The following is a 24,106-nucleotide window of genomic DNA, read 5'->3' as shown; positions in this document are numbered from 1 at the left end:
ATTATATTGACTGTGTTTATTATGTATATTATATTTATTATGTTTATTTTTATTGTTAGTCGTGTTGGAAGCTGATGAAAGCTTGCCACTAGAATGTTCTACGCATGCTCAGTGCAAAAGCGTGTTTTGGTGTCAAGCGGCGCTGCTAGGCTAGCCGGGCCAGCTAGCAATTTTGCAAGTCATGGTGGGCCATTCAGTGAGGAAAGGCTAAATCGGGGAGCCGTGGGGAACTTTTAATAAAACCTGGATTTTATTGTCGCTCTTAGCTGATAGCGGGATTTTGGGCATGGATGCACCGTTCATGCGTAAGTATCAAATCAAGAGGTTTTCAATTTACTAATACGTTACAAGCCGATACATAACCTGCACTGATTCGTAACATTAGCTGACGTTTAGCGGAGCCGTAGCTGGGCAGGTAATATTTATGTGCCGGTGATCGGACCGAGCAGAGTGTGTTGTTTAAGTTACTTTTCAAAGTAGTTGGAATTGTTACGGTAGTTAGCAGCGAACTAGCTAGCGAAGCTAGCTCCGCGCAGGCTTCCTTCCTCCAATGGTAATTCAGAGTTTCCTCCAAGCCCCGCCCACGGTGTATTCTCACTGGCCGGGCCGGCTGGAGTCATGTGTCGTCACTACGTCTGAGCGCCGCGATTGGCCGGATGAGCCGTCAGTCAGCTCCTCACCACTTGTTGCCAGGGAGATTGTTTGATGCCACTAGATAAATGCCAGCAGACGTTACCTGCCACACTTTGGAGGGTAAACAGAGATGGAAGCCGACTAGCCGAGGCGACCGTACGTGTCATTACCGCCAAACATGGCCGGTGTGAGCGTGTAATGGCCGTGGCCGGCGCCTGTCGACATAATGTAGCCTCGGAGCTAACGTCGGAGAGGAGGGAGGGACCCCGTCCGCCACCTAACGCCGTCGTTGGTGCGTGTGCTAGCCAGCCCGGCAGCGAGCTTTCTCGACTCCCTCATTCACCTTCAGCAGCCCCCACAAGAAGTAGTTGTCCTGTCGAGGGTGGGGTGGTGTCTGCTGGTTTCATTTTATTTTCATGCCAACAATGAGAAAGACATTGCGCCGTGCCAGCAGACATCACTTCTCGAGCGGCTGCAGCGGGCTAGCAGGTCCTGGTTTCTGTAGGTTTTTATTTACGTGTGCCTAATGCCAATGTAGGAAGGTAAGACCTGTGTGTCTACAGGCTGAGAGCAGGCTGACTGTAGTGTGGATGTAGCACAGTTTGCAGCAGAGCAATAAAATGTCATGTCTTACTTTCCTCTTTTGTCAGGAATGGGAACCTTATGAAGAACAAAGCTCTGAGCACAAACCGGACCCTTGCAGAAGTGGAAACCCCATCTTGGATGCTAAATACCTTTTAAACTTAAAGAATCCTGTTGAAGACCCTGTCTCTCTCCCCCACCCCACCTCCTCACCATCTTTCATCACTTTTAATGCTCATGTATCCACCTCCTTCTTCTAGTGCTAGTACAGAAGTAGTGATCCAAGGTAGTTGGCCCCATTTTTGTTTTTATCTTTTACTTTCACCTTTTGTTCCTTTGTAAAGAAATGCTTTACCTGAAAAAGTACTTCACAGAGGGCCTGATTCAGTTCACCATCCTTCTGAGTCTCATTGGGGTGCGGGTGGACGTTGACACCTATCTAAGCAATCAGCTGCCCCCACTGAGAGAGATCATCCTGGGCCCTAGCTCAGCCTACACCCAGACACAGTTTCACAACCTGCGCAACACGCTGGACGGCTATGGCATCCATCCAAAGAGTGTGGACCTCGACCATTTCTTCACCACTCGAAGGCTGCTGAACCAGGTACGCCAGCTGGATCGCCTCTCTGTACCGAGTCCTGAGCTCAACACCTGGCTAGTGCATCGCGACTCTGAGACTGTGGTGTCCGCCAGCAGCCAGTCCAGTCCCAGCATCACCCTGGACAATGGGGCCGGCCTAGAGGACGTTGACAACCTTGACGCTACCCCGGCCATGAGGGGAGGAAGTGGAGCACCTGAATCCACGTACAACCTGAACGCAGCGGACAGCAGCCTGGGTGCTGTGGCCCTTGAGGGCAACCAGGAGCAGGGGAGCAGGGATGGCAACGACGACCTCACCAAAGAGGTAGTGCAGCTGACAGATGGGGGGGCAGCTGTCACAAGGAAGTGAGCAAACAATTCCTTATGACAGCTGTGGCATTAATCAATCATGTTCTTGTGTTAACATATGAACATGGGCAATTATATGTATATTTTTTGACTGGCGTAATTTTGTGATTAACAGACAAAGGAAAAGCAATTATATATTCAGAGAAATGACTGTTTTTGCTTAGTTAAGGTTCCTGATGACAGCTGCATATTATTTTAGTTACAATTTTGTCTACAGCTGCTTAAAAGAAAAGTTAAATGTAAAAGCAAAAAGTCCAACTTAGCCCCGGCAACATCACAGTCTTGTGTCTCTCATGGTCCACACCCCTGGTCTTTCTATCAGTGTCAGATATTTTTAGTCAAACCAGTTGAGTCACATTCACTACAGCTGTGATTCTGGTCACATTAAATGTGACCATTAATGGTGCAACTTTAAAAAGCACATAGAAATATATTCTCCCTGAAATTACTGGCCTGAAACAATAATTACAAGACGTTTTCCTCTTTATGTGTTAGGGTTAGGGTTAACCCTAACACTATAGCAACATTGCATAGTTTGTTTGTGTCACTGGTTATTTTTCTATTTGCCTTTTACCTAAGTTACTGAAGAAAACTGGCACAGAATGGTCTTATTGATGCCGTGGTATGTTGTCCTGAGATCAATCTAGATTTTCATCTAATCACATGATAACCACCATGCCAAAGTGTGTATGTCATGGTTCAATCATCTGACTATATTTCTGTTACATGATCTGCCTCTCTACTTCTAAAATTACCCCCTCCATAGGAATAAAAGCTAAACTGCTCATATAAAAGATAAACGATATAAGTGCAGGCTTATCATCATAAATAAGTAAATATTTTCAGCTTTAATGCCCAAATGTTGGACTTCATTTTTCTACAGTACTGCTTTGGCTTCAACACATTGAATGTCTTCACAAACTCTGGGCATTAACGTAACTTCTCGCTGCACAAGGCCATTTTTCAATGGTTGCTATTGTGTTTTTCTAGGACATTGACTTGATTGACATCCTATGGCGACAGGACATCGACCTTGGTGCAGGAAGAGAAGTGTTCAACTACAGCAACCGTCAGAAGGAGAGTGAGGAGGAGAAGCCCAGCCCACAGGAGAACAAAGACGGGAACGAGGAACAGGAGAGCTGGAGAAATGGAGTGAATCTACAAGGTGCTCAGCCAGTGGATGGGGAGACTGGAGAGAGTATCCCAGAACAGGTTTGTAGAATTAACGGATCTTCATATCAGTGTGTTTTGTCCAGTGGGAGGTGGTACATTTAACTGCCTTACGCTGCGTAGGAACAAAATGGAAACCTGGGAGCTGCACAGTGGTAATAAAAGATCATTTTGCCTGCTGGAAATGAGGTTTCATTTATGTGGAGACATATTCACCAATAGCCTAAGACAGTGTAGACTGAAAGTTTGAAGCAGGAACACTTTTTAACAAGCTGTTTTATAACTGCCTTAACATCCGCCCTGACAGCTGCGGATGTTAGGCCATAACATCCGGGGGAACTTTTCAGAGTCCTTAGACCACTAATATATAAATCAGATCCAGACACATCCAGCCCATCTCGCACTGATATCTGTCTTATCTGTGGTATTTGTGGTATTGGTTAAGTTTTTAGAATGTTCTCCTAATATTACGTCAGAATGGTCTGACTTGACCGCAGCAGTTAAGAAATAACTTGGCCACAGTATTTACCAACAGAACAACATATTAATAATGCAGGAAACCTTTGTGATGATATAAACATGTGTCTGTTAAGGGCCTTGCAGTGAATTAGCCTTTAATGAAGACATAAATCACTAAAGTGCAGATTTGGGAACTAGACTGTCAGAGCTGACCGGTGTGGTTAACACAGATTCTTTTACCCTTCATAAGAATTCGCCAGGACACGTGAGCAGTCAATATATCTGATATTATGGTGAATTCAAACGCTAAACTTCCATTAAATCCATCTGCTGATCATAAACAACTTGTACAGAGTCATTTTTTTGTTTCACTTTTTTATTTGAATATGGAATCACAAAACGAATTGTTTCATTTTCGTTCACTAGAAATCACCTAAATTTTAGCAGGAGGGAAAGGTCTAAATATGAAAATACTCACAAGGCTTCACCACTTTTGCCATGGAGTCAGCGTGCCGATCATACGGGTGAATTCACAACTGTCTTTGTTACAGTTAATAACAAAAACTCACTCCGAATTTAAAGCTGAACTACTTTAAACTTGACATTGTGTTTTAGTTTTGTCAGGCAACTCCACCATTGGCTGTTTGTTGCAGAACTGCACCTTGGAAGTTGTAGTTGATGTTATCCTATAAAAACTAAACTAAATAAGCCGATATTTTCAACGGCAGTAGTTCGATGTTTGCGCTGATGATTCAAGCAGAAGAGTTTTATGCTGATCACGCTGCCGAAGTCTGAATCACTTAATGGCATCTAATGTAAAAGAAATATGGAACCAGGGGCGCCCAAAATAACTCCTATAGCCGAGCCTATATTTACACAAGATCATTTTACAACTGTTGGAACAATGTGCACCAGGAGAGTAGTGGGATTTCTCCTGATAAATCAAAATGGAGACTGAGTTTGAACTTGCACTCCACGTATCGTAGCTGTTATCTTGTAAAGAATTTATTTTCCCATAATGCTATGCTACAAATAGCCCCTATCTTTGGCACTATTAAGATTTACAAAGACCAGCTGCACTCCTGACTTAAATTGCTCAGAATCAGAAATGTCCTCGTCAGCCTTTTTTTAATTATTATTATTATTTTTTTTTACATCAGAGAAGGTACATACATCCACGGCCAACTGTAAAACACTTAAGTGCAGCATTATCCTAGTTGGAGCAAACTTATATACAACTTGAATAAAACCTCAGTTGGGTTGAAGATAACCTATCAGTTTATGTAGAAACTGCTAATTTTGTTCCTGGTAAGTGTTTGAAATATTTTACTTAATACTTTATCAGTTTTTAAAGCTTCTTTCATGAAGCTGCTTAATATGAGCTGCTAAAGGGAATGGTGCCGACTTTATTTCTATTCTGTGCTCATTTTGTCTAAGTGTTACCTATCAGTCTGTCTGATTTCATCATGATGGTTTTTAAGAAGCAGACATCAATAAAGATGCAATGATGTGTGTAATAAACAGATGTGAGAGCAGACTAAAATCTGTATTTCTTATAAAACAAATAATCCACTTGTGTGACGTTGTCCCAGCTCCCAGGTCTGGGCTCACAGACGTCTCTGTCTCTACAAGAATGTTTGCGGCTGTTGGAGGCCACTTTCCCTTTTGGGGAAGAATCTGAGGTAAAAACATAACGTTTGTTGTTTCACATGGAATCTGAGCTTGTAAAAGGAGCTGTTTGGAGTGTTTTCATTAACTGGTGGATTGTTTTAATCAGTTTCCAGCCCCGGTTGTTGCCCCAGAAATACCAGTTTCCAATGAAGAAGTTCCCTCTACATCTCAGGGCCTCCCTCTGGCACCACAGCTGCCTGCAGCAGAGCCTAGAGCAGAGTTAGACCTGGAGCAGCAGTGGCAGGACATCATGGCCATCATGGAGCTACAAGTACGTCCCTTCTTTTCCAATTCAGCAGCTTCAGCTGTTCACATGTTCTTTGTCCTCATTTGTTTTTCTTTGGAGAAAAATTGGATCCAAAACAAAAGTGAAAGCAGTGAAAGTTATTTTTGAAGTATAAAAAATTAATTAAACCAAAATGCAGATTTTTCTCATAAGCTTGTGCTTTCTAATCTGAGGAATATATGAATTCCCTAAATATAATCTTCCTGTTTGAAGGCGATGGAAGTGAACAGCACTTCGCTCCCAGCTGACTCCGGCACTGCTGGTGGCACAAATGGGACGACTGAGTCAAACACGGCGGGAAACTTTGGACTTTCTGCTCGCTCAACACCAATAAACCAGGATGTCAGCCTTCACCAGGCGACCCTCCCCAGCTGTAGCCAAGACTTCCCCCAGATTTTCAGCCCTCAGTTGGACTCTGTTAGCATCACGCCAAGAACCACCATGCTCAGACTTTCCTCCAGCAACTCCAGCAACATCAACTCCACGTTTGGAGCCACTAACCTGACAGGGATCTTCCTCCCGCCTCACATTAACAGCTCCAGCAGCAACATCACATCCACGCCCATCCTGCCTGATCCGTTCAGTACGCTGCTGGAGGAGTCCATGCTGGATGAGATCAGCCTGCTGGACCTCGCCATGGAGGAGGGCTTCAGCCAGGCTCAAGCTTCCCAGCTGGAAGATGAGCTTGACTCAGACTCTGGTCTTTCCCTGGACTCCAGCCACAGCCCGGCCTCGCCGAGCAGCTCCGAGACATCCTGCTCCTCTGCGGCTTCTTCCTCCTCAACATCCGCCACCTTCTCAGAGGAGGGAGCTGTGGGCTACAGCACTGACTCCGAGGTGGCCACTGTGGAGCCGGAGGAAGGCGCTGTTGGGGGCTATCAGCCCGGATACAGTAAGCTCTGCCGTTTGAGCTATCAGGACCCCTCCCAGTTCCACAGCCTCCCTCAGCTGGACAGCATCGGCCACAATCACACCTACAACCTACCGCTCTCCTCCACGTTCACAGAGCACCCGGAGCTGCCTATCTCACCCGTGAAGAAAACTGTCCGTGACAAACAGAGCTCGAAGCTCCAGCCCGCTCAGGACTTGCTCGACAAGCACTCCAGTCGCGACGAGCGCCGAGCCCGGGCCATGAAGATCCCCTTCTCCAACGACAAGATCATCAACCTGCCCGTCGAGGAGTTCAACGAGCTCCTAGCCAAGCACCACCTGAGCGAAGCCCAACTCGCCCTCATCCGTGACATCCGCAGGCGTGGCAAGAACAAGATGGCGGCGCAGAACTGCCGCAAGCGCAAGCTTGACACCATCATCAACCTGGAGCAGGGCGTCCAAGACCTGAGGCGCGACAAGGCCCGGCTGCTGAAGGAGAAGATGGAGTTCATCCGCTCCATCCGGCAGATGAAGCAGAAGATGCAGAGTCTCTACCAGGAAGTGTTCACTCAGCTACGGGACGAGGAGGGCCGGCCCTACCCCCCCAGCGAGTACTCGCTCCAGTACAGCGCCGACGGCAGCGTGCTGATCATGCCCCGTGGCGTGACGACTGCCGAGCAGAACCGGAAACCCGAGAAAAAACAGAAAGACAAAAAGAAGTGAGGGCGGACAAACTGCTGTTTATTCTGTCACTTTGCTAAATCAATAAGAAAGATTTCTGCAGATGCAAGAGAAATGTCCTTTTTTCCTTTAAGAAGATTCTGGTGAGTAGAAAAATGGCATTGTTGACTACTCTTCCTGCATTAGTTTCTCCCTTTTCATTCTGTTCCTACATGTTTTTTCCTGGAAAAACTTCGAAGCAGAAGTCGCTCTTGGTTCGAGCACTGATATTTCATTATTTAAACGGGGGGGAAACAGTCAGCGGGGGAGAAGAGGGATATAAAAGGACGTAAAACGAGCTATTAGATTTTTAGCTGCTCTTTCCTTTTGCACCAAAACCACTGAGGATGGAGATTTGTAGGGGTGGAGACAGGACTGGCACTGAGGAACGTGGGAGGGAACGAACACTGCGGACGTGGACGGGTGGAATACCTATGCACTGAAGGTTTTAAAGGACTATCAGACACATCCTACCCTGGAGACTTTGAGTGATTGTCAGTCACTGAAGCTTTTAAGTTGCATATCTTCAGGCAAGCAAAGGCGTGGATGGGTGTGGGAGTTTAGATACCAAAGGCTTAAAGGAAGTCCATCATTTTAGGATGCCATTAACACCGACACTAACCAAAGGTTGAATGGCGCACCTCACTCGATCCAAATACATCTGAAATGCTCAAATGCTGCACTCTGATCCTGTAGGTGTGTGTCACAAATTCCAGTTTTTGAGTTGGTTTGTGGGTGGCATCCGAGTTCAGAAGACAGGTGGAGGGAGGATGTTGAGAGGAGGGTGAGTCAGAGGCTGCTGAGTGTTTTCGGGTTGGTCGCTGCTGAGACAGGCTTGAAGGGGAAGTCCTGAAAGAGGAGGAGATGGATGTTTTTCTTTTTTTTTTTTTTTTTTTTTTTTTTTTAATAAGGGAGGAGGCACGCTGCATTGCAAAATGTATCTGCTCCCTCATGAATTATACATAGCACTGTAATTTGTCTTTAAACGGCTTGGCTATATGCATTTTGCCATGTCTGTCGCTATTCCTTTGCTGCAGGTTTAAATACGAGAGCTGCGTTAAGGGGAGGCTCTTATTAACTGTTCATAATCTGTAGTATAAGCAAGGTTATAGGTCTAGCCACGCCAGCTTCACATCAAAAGTCCACACCCTCTTTGTTGATTCGAAGACCTGTAATGACAAGAGAAGTTAATGGAAGTTGGGCTGAGCCGGGAGCTCCAGAGGGAGGGACCGTACGATCGCCGCAGAGCAAACGCTCCGGATCATCTGTTGGTTTCCTTTTTTCTCTCGGAGGCGCCGTTTCAGGCATCGACTTGAAATAGGCTTAGTCGTCGCCGTGGTGAAGCGATGATCTCTTTTATTTGCCAACGTTGCCCAAACAAAAGCCACTTGAAGCGAAGTGTTGGTTTATTTTGTTTTGTTTTTTTTTTTTTAACTGCTGTAAGGCCGAGTTGTTTGGCTTAAATTATTATGAGTCCTTGTTTTTAACTTTTTGCGTTGTTGACAAAGTGAGCCAAGTTGTTCTTTGGATGAACTGACAGCGTGCGTTGTGGCCGCTTTGGTTTAAATGCCTTTATTTCACAATCTCATTATCTTCACTTTGAAAAGGTTTTTGAGAACAGAAGAAAAACTGCTCTCAAAGTAGAAGTGCTATTACTTGTCTATTTGAATGAAGTTTGTCAGTACATGTGTTACATCACCTTCTGTAAAAAATAAAACAAAAAAAAAGATAAATAAATACATAAAAAATAAATAAAAATAGGTCAGTTGTTGCAGCTGAGATAGCAGTTAGGCTAGAATATTTACATGAGGCTGAACAGAACTCGCAACATTATGATGTCCAAAAAAACTTTTTGAAGGAGACGCGTCCTCATTACATGTGATATTCAGGCATGAAATTCTGGTTAACATTCACTTCAGTGTAACCCGGTGCAACACCAACTATTTAGTACAGCTACTACTTAGTGCACTTTTTTCTTTTTTCCATCTGTCTTGTTATGTAAATATTTTCATGTTTTGTGTTTGTCATGATTTCTGAAGTTTGTCAAATGTCTCCATAACAGTCTCACCCTCTGCTTTTGAGTTTGGATGTAGTTCCCTGTTTTGAGATATTTGCTGGCAATCAAGAATTGTTTTTATTGATTAATAAAGTGTTTTTATTTTCACCTGTGACTCTTGTGTTCTGGTTGTGGTGACTTTTTTTTGTGGTATTGTGCGTCGGGGGCTTTGTAGTTTAATGTTGGTCACTGTTACAGATTTTGTGGGATTCAGTAAAGTACACCTTTTTGGAAAAAAGCCTCAGCGCATTGAATCATTGGTAACAGCGGGACTGTCGGTCATCCATCACTGATGGACGTGCCCGTCTTCTTGTCGCGGTGGATTTTTGTCTTTCTGGTTTAAGATCCTGATCCTTTAGATTCTTAGTCTTCTCTTGGTTGTAATTATGGCTCAAAAATACATTTTGGGGGGGCTTTAACTGTTGGCTCTGCTTTTTTTTTTTTTTTGTTAAGGCCATTCAGGAAGGAATTGACTGAAAATTAATTCAGTAATTTCTCAAGCAAGAAATAACTAATGTGTTGTTTTCTGGTTCTCACATTTTGCATCTTGTGTTGAGGGAAATTCAGAGAGAACTAAACGCTGAATGGAGTCAGCCTTTTAAAAACCCAACGTCAGGGTTTTGTCCAAACTAGTCAGCTCCAACAATAAAGTTATTAAAAATCTCAAGCGTTACTTCCGTTGCAGCCTTGCTAGTAATTGTGAAGTGACACTAGCATGAAACAGCACAGTAACAAAAATTGGTTTATTTTCCAAAACTGACAAGCAAGACATGATCATGAAAAACACTACAAACATTAGCAGTGACCAAATCACTGAGAAGGTTCATGATCATACACCAAACGAGGCCAATGGAAACGGCTGAAATTCTCTTTTGCCATCAAAAGCACCGACGATCAAAGTTAAAGGAAACAACACGTGGATGAAATAAAAACATCACCTCACTGATACGAATGTTGGAAACAGGTGACTCTTGGAACAGGAGTGGATACTGCAAATTAACACTGTTTTTACATTTCAAACGGACAGTCAAGCAAATCTGAAGCATATATACATTTAGATAATACCCAGGTAAAAGTGGAATCAAACGATGCCGTACTACACCAAAAGACAAATGAGTCCAATGGCGTCTTGCTTGTCTCGCCCCCTCCCCCCGCCGTGGCCCCGCCCCTTCAACCCCCTTGTTGAAGATAGAATGAATTTCAAAACTACAGTTTTCTTTTCTTCCCCCTGCATTAGTTCTTTTCGTCCTTTTTCTCGTCCTCGGTGGGATACGAGTGCCAAGTGAGTCTCTCTTCATAGAAGGAGATGACCACCTGCGGACACTTAACGTTGGCCTCTTTCGCCGGCACCAGGTCAGCCTCGTCTGAGTTTTTCCTGGACAAGAGAAGAAGAAACTGTTTAACTGACCTCACCGGCTTCACCCAGAACTCTGAGGCCGTGACGTTACAGCCCAAACCAACCATTTCATGAGGAACATGAGTTCTCCTGTGGAGTCTGTGGCACCGATGATCCTCTCCGGATCCAGACCTCGAGCGAAGCCCCTTAGCTTCTCTGTCTGAGGATCGGAGAACAAAATACAGTGGCAATCAATGGCAGAGCAACATTTTGGCATAAACAAGGTCTGAATGTAAGAAGGAGGCTGCTGCAGAAATGCCAAACATTCGAGACATGTTGAACTTTTGCCACTGAACGTTGGAGGATGTTTGTTTGTCGCTGCAACAAAAAGCAAAGTGTGTGAACAATCCTGTCTTTTTGATTGAGCGGAGACAGAATCTAAAAGCCCGTAATATTTGCAGACATTTTTATAAATGTAAATAGATTAACAGATATTAGATGGTAATTCAGCCACATTTTAGATCACAATGAGTTAAGTATCTGTTTTTTAATTGTCTTTTAATGCCTCATTACTGCTTTTTTTTTTCCAATTAACCTGCTGACTTTTTTTCCTCATTTCATTAATTCATCAAATGACTGTCATTAAAATATGAAAGTGTGAGAAAAACCTCGTTATATCATAATTTCTCACAACCCGAAATGACTGAACTAAATCTGGAAAATATATCAGACAAAGAGAACCATCAAATCTAAGAGGTTAAGACCAGATAATGTTCTCAGTGCTTTTAGACACGTCACATTGTTGCCCTTTTAAACCTTGCTGTTGATGTCTGTGATGTCTGTGTTGACATTAACTGTGTGTCATTGACTGAGGTCTAGTACAGTCTGGACCCAAAGCCAGTCCACTTGGGCCCTCTTGTGGATTTGGTGACACTGTGGGAAGTCCTGACATTTGATGATCCCAGAGTGAAGGAGCTGCTGAAGAATCCAGCCGGTTGGTGTTTTCCATCTTTTTGAACCATTCTGTACACTTCATGTTGCTTTGATCAGGAATTTCTTTATTTTAACTTTTCATTAGACGACAGAAGAAATTACACTTAATGCTGATAATTCTGTTTTAATCGGGTTCACTGTGATGTCTGCATCAAGCTTTAAGACTGATACACATCTGCAGTAGGTAGGGATTCTTTGAGGTGTGTTCAAATACAACTTTTAAAGCGGTTAATGAGATATTGAATGTTTGCATACTAAGTGTGTCGGGACCTTTATGGTACGTGGTTCCATGAGTTGATGTAAAATCTAAAAACAAAATTAAAACAGATCTTCTCAGAAATATTGTACTAACATTCTTAATTTTACAGGATTTTATATAACTAAATGTGACACCATCAGCGTAAACTGCCAAAATTATTTTCATGGTAGTGTTTCGAAAAGCAAAAACAAAACCAAGAGTCAAGACTTACATCGTCTTTCTTCTTCTTTGATTTACTGTCATCTCCTTCTGCTTCTCCAGCCGCCTTTCTCTTTCCATCATGTGCTGATTTTTGGGACTGCAGAAATTCTGCAATCAAATCTGGACAATCCAAGTTATCTTCTGGCTCCCACGTGTTGTCTTCACTGCAGATATCAGTGCATAAAAATACAGTATTTATGTGTTAAATTCATGAATGTGGTCATCTGTGATATTTTCATTCTCTCCTTTGTCATTATTTTAATACAATCTCTGATTTAGAGGAAATAATCTGGATGATGACACATCGGCCAACCAAATTTATTTAAAGTGATAAATACATTTATCAAAACTCCCCACATGCACTCACTCAGAGAAGCCTTTCCACTTGAGGAGGTACTCTACCCTCCCTTTCACCACCCGCCGATTCAGGACCTTTTCCACCACATACTCCTCCTCCTCCTCCTCCTCCTCGGCAACATCATCAGCCTTCTTGTCCTTCTTCTCAGCTGAAGTCATTTTGCTCTCTGACGGGTTAGAAACAGGAGCGATGAGCAGATCCTTTGTCACCGTCCCTGGAGACACCCATTTGTTTGGTTTTTTTAATTGCTGAGCATTGAAACTGAGAAGTCTTACTGCCTGCAGGTGTCTACGATTCAGTAGCTCACATTTGGGACACATTGTTACTCTGGTTCACAAACGAATGGGAAACACTTTGGTTGAGCTCACTTTCAAATGGATGACAAACATTTACAGAGCCACTTTCGTTGACATACACTACTTTCCCATTGCTTGACTCTTTGACACACACCTGACCGCACAAGGACAAGTAATACAGAGACATTTATGTTAGAAAATAATGATATATAAAACCTTCTGTAACAGTGGGACCATCGTTAGAGGGTTCTGTAGTCAGGCTCATACTCATCAGGTAGACCTGGGGACCAGCAGGTTCCTGGTCAACGTCAAGATTGTTGCATGATGGAAGCAAGCGGGAGTCAATGTGGTAGAGAGGAGAGAACAGCATTGGAGACTGGGATTTATTTTTAAGATACAGGGGTGACAGTGAGGCAATGCAGATTCCCAGCAGACGGTGTGTTTTCAAACTTTATTGCCCATTACACGTGCAGACATGCACCCCACCGTGTTTGTTTTTCTGTGAAACTGGTCAGAAGTTTATTTCTGCTTGCTTAAACAGATCGGACTGCGTTTTTCTGCCCCAATCTGCATCACCTGAAGTTACCCCTGTACCTCATGACATGGTGCAAACTCGTCATCTCTTAATGTGGAGGAAGAGGAAGCGTGTCTCTTTTTCTTTCTTTCTTTTTTTTTTTTTTTTTAAGCTGTGGTGCAAAAACAAAATAAAAACACGATGCTACATCTCAACACAAACATAAACAACGCTATCTGCACAAAGGTGGGCCCCTCGTGCACGTAACCGCCAATCAGCATCAACAACAGCTTTGCAACACCTGGCGGCGGCTCGTGTATCACACAATGCTAACAATACACCCATTTGTGTGTCAGTAAAACACACACATGCATCTTAAGAGTCGGGGGGGGGCTTTCGCAGCTGCTAACATTAGCTGGGAAAACACAGCGAAGGCGACAAAGCCTCGAAGGGGGAGAGCTCAGTTTGCAGCTAGCTGCCGTCTCCTCCATGTTGCTTTCTGGTTAGCAGCTAATGTAACATATTCTGGGATGTCTGCGGGTCAAAGCGGCCGATAAATAACAAGCTAAACGAGAAACCCGTCTGCTGATTCACACGCTGCTACGATCGGCTGCAGATAAACGTGTTAAACTAGCTAACGACGAAGCCCCCTCACGATATTTGTTATTTATTTATTTTTAATTTTTTTTTTTTTTTTTGGAGGGAGGAGGGGAGACAAAAATTAAACTCACCTTAAAATGACTTACAATTTCTAACAGGTCTTTTTTTTTTTGGGTTGTTTTTTTTGTGTGTTTTTAAATAAAGTTCTCCCCGGGGCCGAAATAAAACGACACGCCGGGCTTCCGTCCCGCTGCTTTTTCGGTGATAACGTCGCGGTTTGTGTTGAAAATGTGCTGTTTCCGCCCCTCCGTCTGGAACCACAGCAAAAAAAAAAAAAAAAAAAACACACAACTGCAACACAACCGAGTCCGCTGCGTCTGCGGCTGCGCAGATCGCAACGCACGTGGATGTGCTCACCGTGGTAACCGCAGCCGGCCGCAGAGACCCGGATGTCACTTATAGATCTGCGATTGCAGAGAGCGCGCAAAACAAGGAGCGGCTCGACGGAGCGGACTGCAGGAACAGTGATTTAGTCCGAAAATCCCCGTGAAGATAAAACACTGCTCCTCTGTCAGCTTTCATTTTTAGTATTATTGCACAGTTACGACTCATGCTGCTTTTTTCCCCGTTAGATCTGTATTTTTATAGTGATACTTTTGGCAGGTTGTTCCTGTAAAGGACTGACGTATTCACATCGTTTTGTGTTGTAACAGTGGGATTGGACATGCGATGGATCATTTGTTCAACCCTGTTGTTGACATCAATCAGTCAGCCAGAACAGATTATAAAGTTTATGGAAACATCATCAGGGCATCATCCTGTCCCTGATAACATTGTCCCAGTTTAGGAGAGGGTTTAGTGAATGGGCAGTGAGGCTTAATCAAGGAGGTTTTTGTAGTTTTGTGACACTGTGTGATGTCACACAGTGTCACAATCTGATCTAAAACTGTAAACCTTTTAATGCTGAATGTATAGATAATTCATTAGTGGATGTAAAACATGTTAATACACGAGTGAGTGCTGCACTTTGACTCCGCAGAGGAGAGATGATTTTTTATTTTAAATTTATTCTCTTTATGACTTTATAACTTTGGCTTAATTCTTTAAAAATATTTGCTAGATTTCAGGTAAAAAAAAAGATAATTTTTACAGCTGTCATTTATCCCGTGTGGCACGGTTTTTAAAAGATGAATAACTACGCCAGATAAAACAAAATTTACATAATAATATTTATTTGTTAAATTAATTTACCGGTATTTCTTTGTCAGGTGAAACCACGCCCCTTTGCCTACGCCATCACGCACGTTTCCGGTAGACGGCGCGTCACGGCGTCGCTTGTGACTTGCGAAATGGATCCGGCAGCAGGTTCGACCGAGCAGCGTCCGGTTTGGAGGACTTTATCGGTAAATACCTCAAAAAGGTCGACGGACAGGACGACACCGACAGCAGCCGGCCGGACTCCGCTCCGCAGCTAACACAGCTCCCAGGAAAGTAAGTGGCTGTCGTGTAGCGTTAGCTTTTAGCTAACGTTCCCTTTAGCCAGGCTGTTTATCCGGAATAACTAACTAACTGAGTAACCGAGTAAATAACTAACTGAGAAAATAACTAACTGACTGACTAACTAACTAACTGACTAACTGAGTAAATAACTAACTGACTGACTAACTAACTAACTGACTAACTAACTAACTAACTGACTGAGTAAATAACTAACTGACTGACTAACTAACTAACTGACTAACTGAGAAAATAACTAACTGACTGACTAACTAACTAACTAACTAACTGACTGACTGAGTAAATAACTAACTGACTGACTGACTAACTAACTAACTAACTGACTGACTGAGTAAATAACTAACTGACTGACTGAGTAAATAACTAACTGACTAACTAACTAACTAACTAACTAACTGACTGACTGAGTAAATAACTAACTAACTGACTGAGTAAATAACTAACTGACTAACTGAGAAAATAACTAACTGACAAACTAACTAACTAACTAACTGACTGAGAAAATAACTAACTAACTAACTGACAAACTAACTAACTACCCCAGTAAATAACTAACTGACTGAGTAAATAACTAAGTGACTAACTGCTGTTTAAAAGCTTTCAGTTTATCACAGTTTCCCTTCAGTCTCCTTTTAGTGGCTCTAAACTTTCACTTTGCGGTCTGAAGCAGAACACTTGACCCGGTTCTGTCTGCAGCAGAAGAAACTCCCATTACAGCAACAATAGTGTGTATTTTAATGGAGGATGATGAGACCCCGTTAACAGGGACTGCAGTCGGTGTCATTTATGGACACTTCAGTCTCTTTCTGGTCATTTTAAGTCGGTTCAGTTTCTCTTTCTTGACATTTATGTGTCTCAGGAGTGGTGGTCTGTGGTTGTTTTATGTGTTTTTGTGTGATAAGACATGTGAACAGAAGCTCTGGCCTGATTCTGAATCTTTTTTCTTTATTGATTATGATATAATGAATTCAGTATCAAAATTCAGGCGGTAATAGATTTGGAACATTTGGTTATATTTTCTGACATTTACAGTAAAACTGTTACTATAAAAACAACAAGTTACTTAATAGTACTTGTAAATATTTGCATATTCCAAATTCACTCTCTCATGTTGCTGGTAATTCTCAGTCTTTGTGTCAGAGGGCAGATAAATGTCTTCACCGGTCTGTGATGGGTGAGATATAATGATTTTGGCTTAAAGGCACAACCAGCTGTACAATATGCAACTGATTAACTGCTAACGGGTAGATATAATTTTAGAATAGAGTTGATGTGACCTGACTCAAGGATGAGTCATCAACGCATGACACCACTATTGAAAAAGAGAAATCATTTGAGCTTTCAATGCAGTTTCTCTAAATCTCTCCTCATTCATTTGTCTGTTTTTTATTACAGTGCAGCGCTTGGTAGGATGAACACCGTTCAAGTAGAAGATGTAAGTAACTTCCTAGATTAATTTGTCATGTAAGTTCCCCCTTTGGTTAAACCAAAAACAAACATTTTGCAGACACACCTTTTCTTTTTAATGCAAACTTCCAGTTAATGCGTGCCGAAGAACAATGGCTCCATTGAAGAGTTAAAATGAATTCATCTCTGTGTGTTGGCAGCGTGTGTCCAGTCTGCATAGTTTAGATCTTTATCAGTTTATGATCCAATGAAACAGCACAGCAGTTTTTTCCCCTGAAATTTCTTATGTCATTTTATTTTACTATGACTTTGTGTCTGTCCTACAGGAGTTCGTTGCAGTGCGGGTCCAAGATCCCCGCATGCAGAATGAGGGCTCGTGGAATTCATACGTGGATTATAAAATATTCCTGCATGTGAGTATCGATCCAAAATGACACCATATGATGAATCTCATTCAGCACTGAAACTAGTGAGCCAACAACAGAAAAATTATCAGTTTTCCCTTGTGCTTCATTAAGACAATTTCATGATACCTGGGGGGAGCTTTCTGCCAGGCAAGAATTACCAGTTCTTTTAAGATGTCTAGTAGTTTCTCCTGCTCATAAACCCTCCCTCCATGAGACCTTTGTGACTCTTTTCTGTCTGACATAATCAGATAGTTTTCAGCAGATTCCTGACATTTGTTTGGACTGGAGTTGATGTTGTGTAGGTGGCAGTTTGTGTTGAGACGTGCTGTATCAGCAGGAAGGCATTGTGTGGGTGTTGACTCATGAAATTGGCAAAGATCCTGTGACCCCACATGATTCATGTTGCATTTGGTCGATAAGTTGTGGCTTTACGTTCAAGCTTTAAATAGTCAGTGTTTTACTGAATATTTAACCTTTAAAAGTTAGTATTTCAGCTCCAAATATAACTTCAGAAAATTGAGATAATACTCCAATAATTGTCTTTAGATGTGCAGAAAACTATTAACAATATTTTGATACATTGACTATATCTTAGAATTTAGGTGTTGAACTAATTTAAAGAAAAATTTTTGTCCTCCTGCTTTTGCCACTTATGAAAGGTTTTTGTGAACCTGGGTGGAAAATTCCCAGTATGACTGTTCCAGTCATTTGAATTTATGAAATGAAGGCAGTATTTTTTTAATGGTTAATCTAGCCACCCATTCATCCGTCCCTTTTTAATGATTAATTCATTAGGTTATTAGGAATAATAACGGGAAGTAATGATGAATGTGAAATTAATGTAGCTTGGTGTTTTATTTCATCCTGTAGGAGGTATGATTGCGTATAAATTGCGTTTCTGTGTGGAAATAAAAATGTATTAAAGTCTGAGGACCGCTTGAGACAGCAGTGGATATAAAACACTGAAATCTCCCAAAAAAAAAAAAAAAAAAACAATCACCCAAATGTTACTGGATGGTTTATAGCTCTTAACATGTTGAACTATAATCAGAATCATTTCTGGAGGACTGATATGTTGACATTTGAGTCTTCAGATTTCCTGTTTTGTCTAAAAAAAAAAATTGTTTCATGTATGAAAAAAAAAAACAACCCCAAACAAACAAAAAAAACAAAAAAAACTGTAAATGTCAGAAATTTCCAGTTTGGAAATATCAGACATTTCCAGGTTCCTATGAGAGCTCTGTGTCAGGGATGTTATGGCCTGTCAGATGGCAGCTTGTTCTGCAAACATGAGTGGACTGTCACATGCAACCAGAACCAATGGCATGCGATAATGCTTTAGTTGTGCTATGAGCGTGAGCTGAGTGTTCATGTGTCGTTAGCTGCAAAAACAGACGTAAATGTAAGGTTAAAGGACGTGGCTGCTTTTTAAAAAAACGGCTGTCAATAAATCCAATTACACTCAAATTCATTAGTTTGTCTCTGAGTCACTTTGTGGGCCTCCAGCTTGGCGTTTCCGGCGACTTAAGGAAACCTTTAAAAAGCAGTCAGTCACATTTATGAGGAACAGCTGGTCCCTGTAGTTTAATGCAAATGTTAGTCAAACTGGAACAAATCGAGCGTTCACCGGGGACTATTTCCAGCTGCGTATGAATACACATTTCATCATATTGCGATTATTTTTGACAGGTTTTATGACATAGGTCACGTTTCTGTTGGAGGGATTATTTCTACGTTTCCATTTTCAGCGGAAAACAATGTAAAATGATTTAAAGGCTTGTTCTGTTATGTAGGAGGGTAGATGTTGTAGTCCTGTGTATGTCTGGAGTAACAATTCAGTGACACATTTTGCCTTATACAATTTAGAAATGATCATATTTTGATGTTTGGTTGTGTTTTTTTAAGAGCAGACAATGATGTGCAGAGCCTCACTCTCTCTCCATCTGTGTTTTTAAATTTTATTTCTCAGACCAACAGTAAAGCCTTCACAGCCAAGACTTCCTGTGTGCGTCGGCGCTACAGTGAGTTTGTCTGGCTCAGGAAGAAGCTGCAGAAGAACGCTGGTTTAGTGTAAGTTGTTGTGAAGATTTGTGTTCTTTATGTCCATTCAAGATAGTGAGATCTTTTCACGGCTGAGCAGCTCCAAGTCGCTCCACCTCTGGAACACATTTTACACAGCAACTTTAAAACTGATCATGTGTTTACAGCCAAAAGCATCGATTAATGCGTCGGAGCTGGCTGGACTCACATTGTTGTTAATCCAAGACAACAACGTTGGCTGCAGATCAGCAGGACCTTCCACAGTTTACCCTCTGTGTGACATTTATTAAGACAAATCGGATGTAATGAACACAGTAAATGAAGCCTTTTTCTTGTTGTCCTTCTCACAGGCCGGTCCCAGAGCTGCCAGGAAAATCCTTCTTCTCCTTCAGTAACGACGACTTCCTGGAGAGGAGGAGGAAGGGACTTCAGGTCTTCCTGGACAAGTCAGTTCCTGATCTTGCTGCTCTGAAGAAGGTTTTGGTGGCAGATCTCACGTCATAACAGCTGTTTTTGTACCATTGTTCTGACAGAGTCGTCCACATGACAGTATGCCTGTCAGACAGCCAGCTCCACCTCTTCCTCCAGACCCAGCTGCCCGTCTGCCACATCCAGGACTGCGTCCAGGGCCACACTCCCTACACGGTGACGGACGCCATCCTCACCTACGCCTCGTCCAACTGGGGCTTGGCTCAGGCTCAGGAGGACGACTGCATCAAGGAGCCAAGTTTGACTGTTTCTTACGAGTCCATGGAGAGGTACGAGGAACAGATCTAAATGTTCTGACTGTTATTTGGTGTTCTGTTCCTGCCAACACTTCCGTCATGCAGGACTGAGTGATATATTCTGAACAATTAATAATGAAATGCAGCTTCAGCCTAACAGTTTGAACTGATGTTCAGACAGGACGGCCTGCCTTTTTGTTAAGCTAAGCTAACTAGCTTCAGGCTGTCCAGTTATGAGCCTGGTCTCCATCTTCTGATCTGAAGTTGGCAAGAAGGTAATTTCTTTCTTTCCCACTCTGCAGCCCGGCTCCTCATCAACCCTGCACACAAATTAATAAAGAGATTTTCACCCCTGAGCTTCTCTCCTGCGGGGACCCCAACCCTGCTGAAGGTTTACTGGAGCACCACGATGAGGACACAGCTCAGTTACAGCACAAAGAGAAACCCTCAGTGAGGATCTCCCAGGAGAACAACCGTCTGCAGGCTGTTGTTGAGAGCAGGCCAGCAGGGGTGAGCTTCTATGTGGGTGACGACATGGAGAGCCTCAGCCTGGCAGAGCAGAGCCAGCAGAGGAGCCGTCAGGTCCAGACGCCGGTGGAGGTGCACTCGGTCCCGGTGGCCGGCTTTGAGGAGGACTGTACGACAGATGGGGCATTTGAGGGATGCAACAAAAGAGAGGAAGAGGAAACATTAGATTCTGAAGAAAAGTTCACAATGGAGGTGAAGGATGATCTGTTGGAGGAAAACGTTGATGCCAAAGAAGGTCCCGTTTCAGATCTGAGCTGTGTGGCGGAGTTTGAGACGTCAGAGCCAGACAACAGAAAACATCATGGATCTGTAAGTGAGGACGACGAGTTGGACGTCTGTGCTGAAACCGACGAGGTGAGCAGCGTCCTGGATGTGGTTCTGCAAGTAGTCCAAGATTTGGATTTGGTTGGGACCAAAGATGAGAGCGAGGAGGACTGTCACTCGCTGCCATCTTCTAACGAGAGCATCATCAAGGTCAGCGAGGACGAGGGCGTTTGTGACGAGGTGGACGACTCGATCCAGGCCGCCAACGGCTACATGGAAACTCCTCCTGACGACGTCTCTCGTTGGTCGGAGGTGGAGGCCTCGAGCAGGAGCGTCCTGGACCTGCAGATGGACGGATGCTCTGTGGAGAGAGAGGACATTTCTACACAGGAAGCGCTCCAATACGTGACGTCTGTGGACCTTCACTCAACGGTAGCGAGTGGAGATTGGACTGAGAGCGGTGACTTCAGCGTCTTAGAGACCAGCGGCACGCCTGCATTAGCTGACAGTAAGTGTGCCGAGCAGGAAGCGCTGTCCTCGCTGTCTTTGGACACCTCCGAGGACATGTATGAGGTACAGGTACGATAGATGAACGGCTGAAACGTCACCGGAGCACACAGAAGTTTGTTTTAGACTTACTTCACCCTCACGAGCGAGATGAGCGGATGGTGGGAGTCACATGTAGATTAACACAGTATGGACTGAGAGTTGTGTTCTGTTACAGGTGCACATTATTAACTGTCCAGGTTTAATATATCAGTCAGTCATACCTTGTCTTAAAATAGTCTGTATCTAATGTTGGGTCACGCCTCTGTCTGAACAGCAGAGGGGGCCCAAGTTCACAAAAACAAACGAGCATCTTCAGCGATCTGATTATTTTGACACATTCAGTGAATATTTCTGCCACTAAAAATGTGTGCAGATGTAGATACACTTCAGTTAAAAGACTTTTTTTTTTAGTTTTTATATCACCATTCTGTCTGTCCTTTGAAACAGAACTGCAACAATAACCTGATTAATCAAACAGGTCATTAACAGGAAATTGATCCACATTATTCTTTTGGTCATCTGTCATCATCTGACATTTAATAGACAGAACAGAGAAAAGGTCCATTGTTAGTCCATCGCTGCTCTGAAAGGAATGTTTCTGATTGTTACTGGTACTTTCATAATGTGATTTACAGAAAGTGAAGATGCTAAAATACTCCATCTTCAGGTGTTTGTTTCACAGGCCGTGTTTTCCTGAAGAGCTGCACAGAAGAAAGCTTAGTGTTATCTTTGTTCACTTTCACTGGGTTTGTTTCAGGTCCCTCCAGTTCAGAGTAAAGGATGACATAAATAATAATAAATAAATCACGTACTGATATTCAAACACCCCACATTATATTTATATTTGTCCCATTGACTGCTGATAAATTATGATAAATAAACCTGCTCTAACGCAGGACGCCATGGATCCTTTATGTTTGATGAAATTCACAGAAAAATCTATTTCATCCCGAAAAAGTTCAAATAAATACTTAATTTCAAAAGCAATTATCAGAATAAGAACGTCAAGTCTGAAGTCAGCAGTGACCTGAATTTAAAGAGAACCACAGAAATTTAATTAAAACAAGCGTAAGAATCACTTGAAGCACTGAGCAGGCGACGGCAACACTTTTCAGTCTTGTCATGATAATAATAATCGTGTTCTTGTAATTTTCTATTTTTTTTATTCATTAAATTTCCCTACATTAGAAATGAGCTACACTTTGAATTTACACACACTAAGCTTTATCTGTGAAGATATTCGTTTCAACCATGAACACGGTGCCGCTTCTGTTCTCACTACAGTTGAATTAAGGTGATTAATGAGTTTAAAATAAAATGCTACACATGGAGACACTACGGCTGCTTGTTATTCTAATTCATTTTGGTGCTCTTAAAAAGAAAAAGGGACCTGCTGCTCATCGTGTCGTTTCAGAGAAATGAGCCGTGAAGTGTTGTTATATTTGTTGCTGTGCTGAATTGTACTGATCAGCTCCGACTGAAAGATCCTGAACTGTCCAGTTGTTCCGTTTGCTTATTTTCTACACTGTAAATCACTTTTTTTTTCCACGTTCAGAGACAACGCTGTCTGAGGGCTTTTCTGACCTGGATCGATGAGGGCACTGATAACGAACTGAATGAAGTGTCCACATAAACATACCAACTGACGTCTAGTTCTATTTTAAATAAATAGTTTTCGCTCTTTAATGTTTATTTCTGTGTTGGTTTTTATTTTCCACATTTTGTTATATTTAATGCTCCAGACTGCCTCAGATTTGAAACAATCCTGCCACCTAGTGGGTACAAATTTAAGAGTTTAAATCACCAGAGACTGAATTTATCCTGAAACGAGCAACACAACGCAGGTAGAATATTTTTATAAATCACATAACATTTATTTGTTTTAAGGTGTCGGTGATAAACATTAACTATAAATTATCAATCAAGATATTGATGATGGATAAATGTATAGTTTTACAATGACCACTGCTTTTTCAGCAGGATGGCAGTTCAACTGTTCTTCTCATTATCAAATGTTCATTTTCTGCATCGCTGATCACACAATTTTAGCCATAAAATACATCTTATAGTATATATAAAGAGCTCAAAAAGCCAAATATAAAATGTTTAAATCATATAAAAAAATTCCTAACCCAATCAATAATGTTTTTATAATATATTAATATTTGTTAATTAGCAAAATTGTGGTCGTTTAACTGATGAACTGATTCATCAACTGACTCATCTTGAGCTCGAACATCTATGTAACAGACAGGATCCTTTACAAATGGTTTATAGTGTACGGAGACGCGTCTTCTGCTCATTTACATGATAAAATTTATAATAAGACAAAATAAGATGGAAAAATGAGAAAAGATGACGTGACAGGCCTGATTTGTCAGCAGCTCTGTAGAAGGAAAAAACACCATATCAGAGGAATGTTCATTAATAATTCAGTTTTCATTTTAAGCTGTGCCTATCTAACATTATTAGGGAATCATTTTCTTAAATACGACAACTGACGCTGCGATCAGGCTTTTGTTGCACTTATTTATTCTCGCCCGTCGCCCATTGCAGCGTTCACATTGCTTTATGCAGTACTTCTTCCAGCCAGCAGATGCCATAAATGGCAGGTCAACGACTGAATATACCTCAGCGGGGCTCTGGATGTGTACCAGGGGGACTGTTTCTGTGTATTAGGCCACAGTAATGGTCCATAATGCTGATGATAAAAGAG

The 24,106-nt window shown here is 42.4% G+C and overlaps 4 protein-coding genes across 12 annotated transcripts in view; 2 read left to right on the top strand and 2 right to left on the bottom strand.

Annotated features, from left to right (window-relative positions):
• The first annotated feature begins 125 nt into the window (after positions 1-125).
• Positions 126-9,510, top strand: nfe2l1b (nfe2 like bZIP transcription factor 1b). Of its 3 annotated transcripts, none has more exons than XM_029527351.1 (6): positions 126-305; positions 1,284-2,119; positions 3,154-3,375; positions 5,385-5,474; positions 5,570-5,734; positions 5,963-9,510. In XM_029527351.1, the coding sequence occupies exons 2-6, from the start codon at positions 1,562-1,564 to the stop codon at positions 7,340-7,342; spliced, it is 2,415 nt and encodes an 804-aa protein (XP_029383211.1). In that variant the 5' UTR covers positions 126-305; positions 1,284-1,561; the 3' UTR covers positions 7,343-9,510. The 3 variants fall into 3 exon arrangements, with proteins under 3 accessions (XP_029383211.1, XP_029383213.1, XP_029383212.1); XM_029527353.1 differs by lacking the exon at positions 126-305 and adding an exon at positions 709-925; XM_029527352.1 differs by lacking the exon at positions 126-305 and adding an exon at positions 709-1,175.
• Positions 9,511-9,972: 462 nt separating this feature from the next.
• Positions 9,973-14,258, bottom strand: cbx1b (chromobox homolog 1b (HP1 beta homolog Drosophila)). 6 transcript variants are annotated; one of them, XM_029527359.1, is made up of 6 exons: positions 14,099-14,258; positions 13,055-13,136; positions 12,552-12,708; positions 12,195-12,348; positions 10,857-10,951; positions 9,976-10,770 (listed from the first exon to the last, which is right to left on the bottom strand). In XM_029527359.1, the coding sequence occupies exons 2-6, from the start codon at positions 13,107-13,109 to the stop codon at positions 10,629-10,631; spliced, it is 603 nt and encodes a 200-aa protein (XP_029383219.1). In that variant the 5' UTR covers positions 13,110-13,136; positions 14,099-14,258; the 3' UTR covers positions 9,976-10,628. The 6 variants fall into 6 exon arrangements, with proteins under 6 accessions (XP_029383215.1, XP_029383219.1, XP_029383214.1 ...); XM_029527358.1 differs by having other exon boundaries at positions 9,978-10,770; positions 14,084-14,258; XM_029527357.1 differs by having other exon boundaries at positions 9,980-10,770; positions 12,552-12,756.
• A 1,011-nt stretch (positions 14,259-15,269) lies between these two features.
• Positions 15,270-22,775, top strand: snx11 (sorting nexin 11). Its single transcript, XM_029527403.1, has 7 exons — positions 15,270-15,443; positions 16,866-16,905; positions 17,204-17,290; positions 19,254-19,354; positions 19,675-19,770; positions 19,858-20,082; positions 20,352-22,775. Exons 2-7 carry the CDS (start codon positions 16,882-16,884, stop codon positions 21,427-21,429), a joined length of 1,611 nt encoding a protein of 536 aa, XP_029383263.1. The 5' UTR covers positions 15,270-15,443; positions 16,866-16,881; the 3' UTR covers positions 21,430-22,775.
• Positions 18,908-24,106, bottom strand: part of skap1 (src kinase associated phosphoprotein 1) — a 32,905-nt gene continuing 27,706 nt past the window's right edge. Inside the window, exons 13-14 of one of the 2 annotated variants that reach the window (XR_003842220.1) lie at positions 19,533-23,776; positions 18,908-19,442 (exon numbers count right to left, since the gene is read on the bottom strand). The gene's annotated coding sequence lies outside the window, so the exon portion shown is untranslated. Of the gene's footprint in view, positions 23,777-24,106 lie in introns of both variants that reach the window. The other variant, XM_029527404.1, reaches the window with a different exon arrangement.

Source organism: Echeneis naucrates, chromosome 19 (genome assembly GCF_900963305.1).
Source record: "Echeneis naucrates chromosome 19, fEcheNa1.1, whole genome shotgun sequence".
Classification (NCBI taxonomy): Eukaryota; Metazoa; Chordata; class Actinopteri; order Carangiformes; family Echeneidae; genus Echeneis; species Echeneis naucrates.
This window is presented reverse-complemented; position numbering and strand designations above follow the sequence as displayed.

Coding starts and splice junctions, on each gene's coding strand:
- nfe2l1b (XM_029527351.1), top strand. CDS start 1,562: ATGCTTTACCTGAAAAAGTACTTCACAGAGGGCCTGATTCAGTTCACC. Junction 3,376..5,384: donor GAGAGAGTATCCCAGAACAG/GTTTGTAGAATT, acceptor ACGTTGTCCCAG/CTCCCAGGTCTGGGCTCACA. Junction 5,475..5,569: donor CTTTTGGGGAAGAATCTGAG/GTAAAAACATAA, acceptor TGTTTTAATCAG/TTTCCAGCCCCGGTTGTTGC.
- cbx1b (XM_029527354.1), bottom strand. CDS start 13,208: ATGCTGTTCTCTCCTCTCTACCACATTGACTCCCGCTTGCTTCCATCA. Junction 12,757..13,054: donor TGGTCCCACTGTTACAGAAG/GTTTTATATATC, acceptor GGGTGTCTCCAG/GGACGGTGACAAAGGATCTG. Junction 10,771..10,856: donor CTCATGTTCCTCATGAAATG/GTTGGTTTGGGC, acceptor TCTCTTGTCCAG/GAAAAACTCAGACGAGGCTG.
- snx11 (XM_029527403.1), top strand. CDS start 16,882: ATGAACACCGTTCAAGTAGAAGAT. Junction 16,906..17,203: donor ACACCGTTCAAGTAGAAGAT/GTAAGTAACTTC, acceptor TCTGTCCTACAG/GAGTTCGTTGCAGTGCGGGT. Junction 17,291..19,253: donor ATTATAAAATATTCCTGCAT/GTGAGTATCGAT, acceptor TTTATTTCTCAG/ACCAACAGTAAAGCCTTCAC.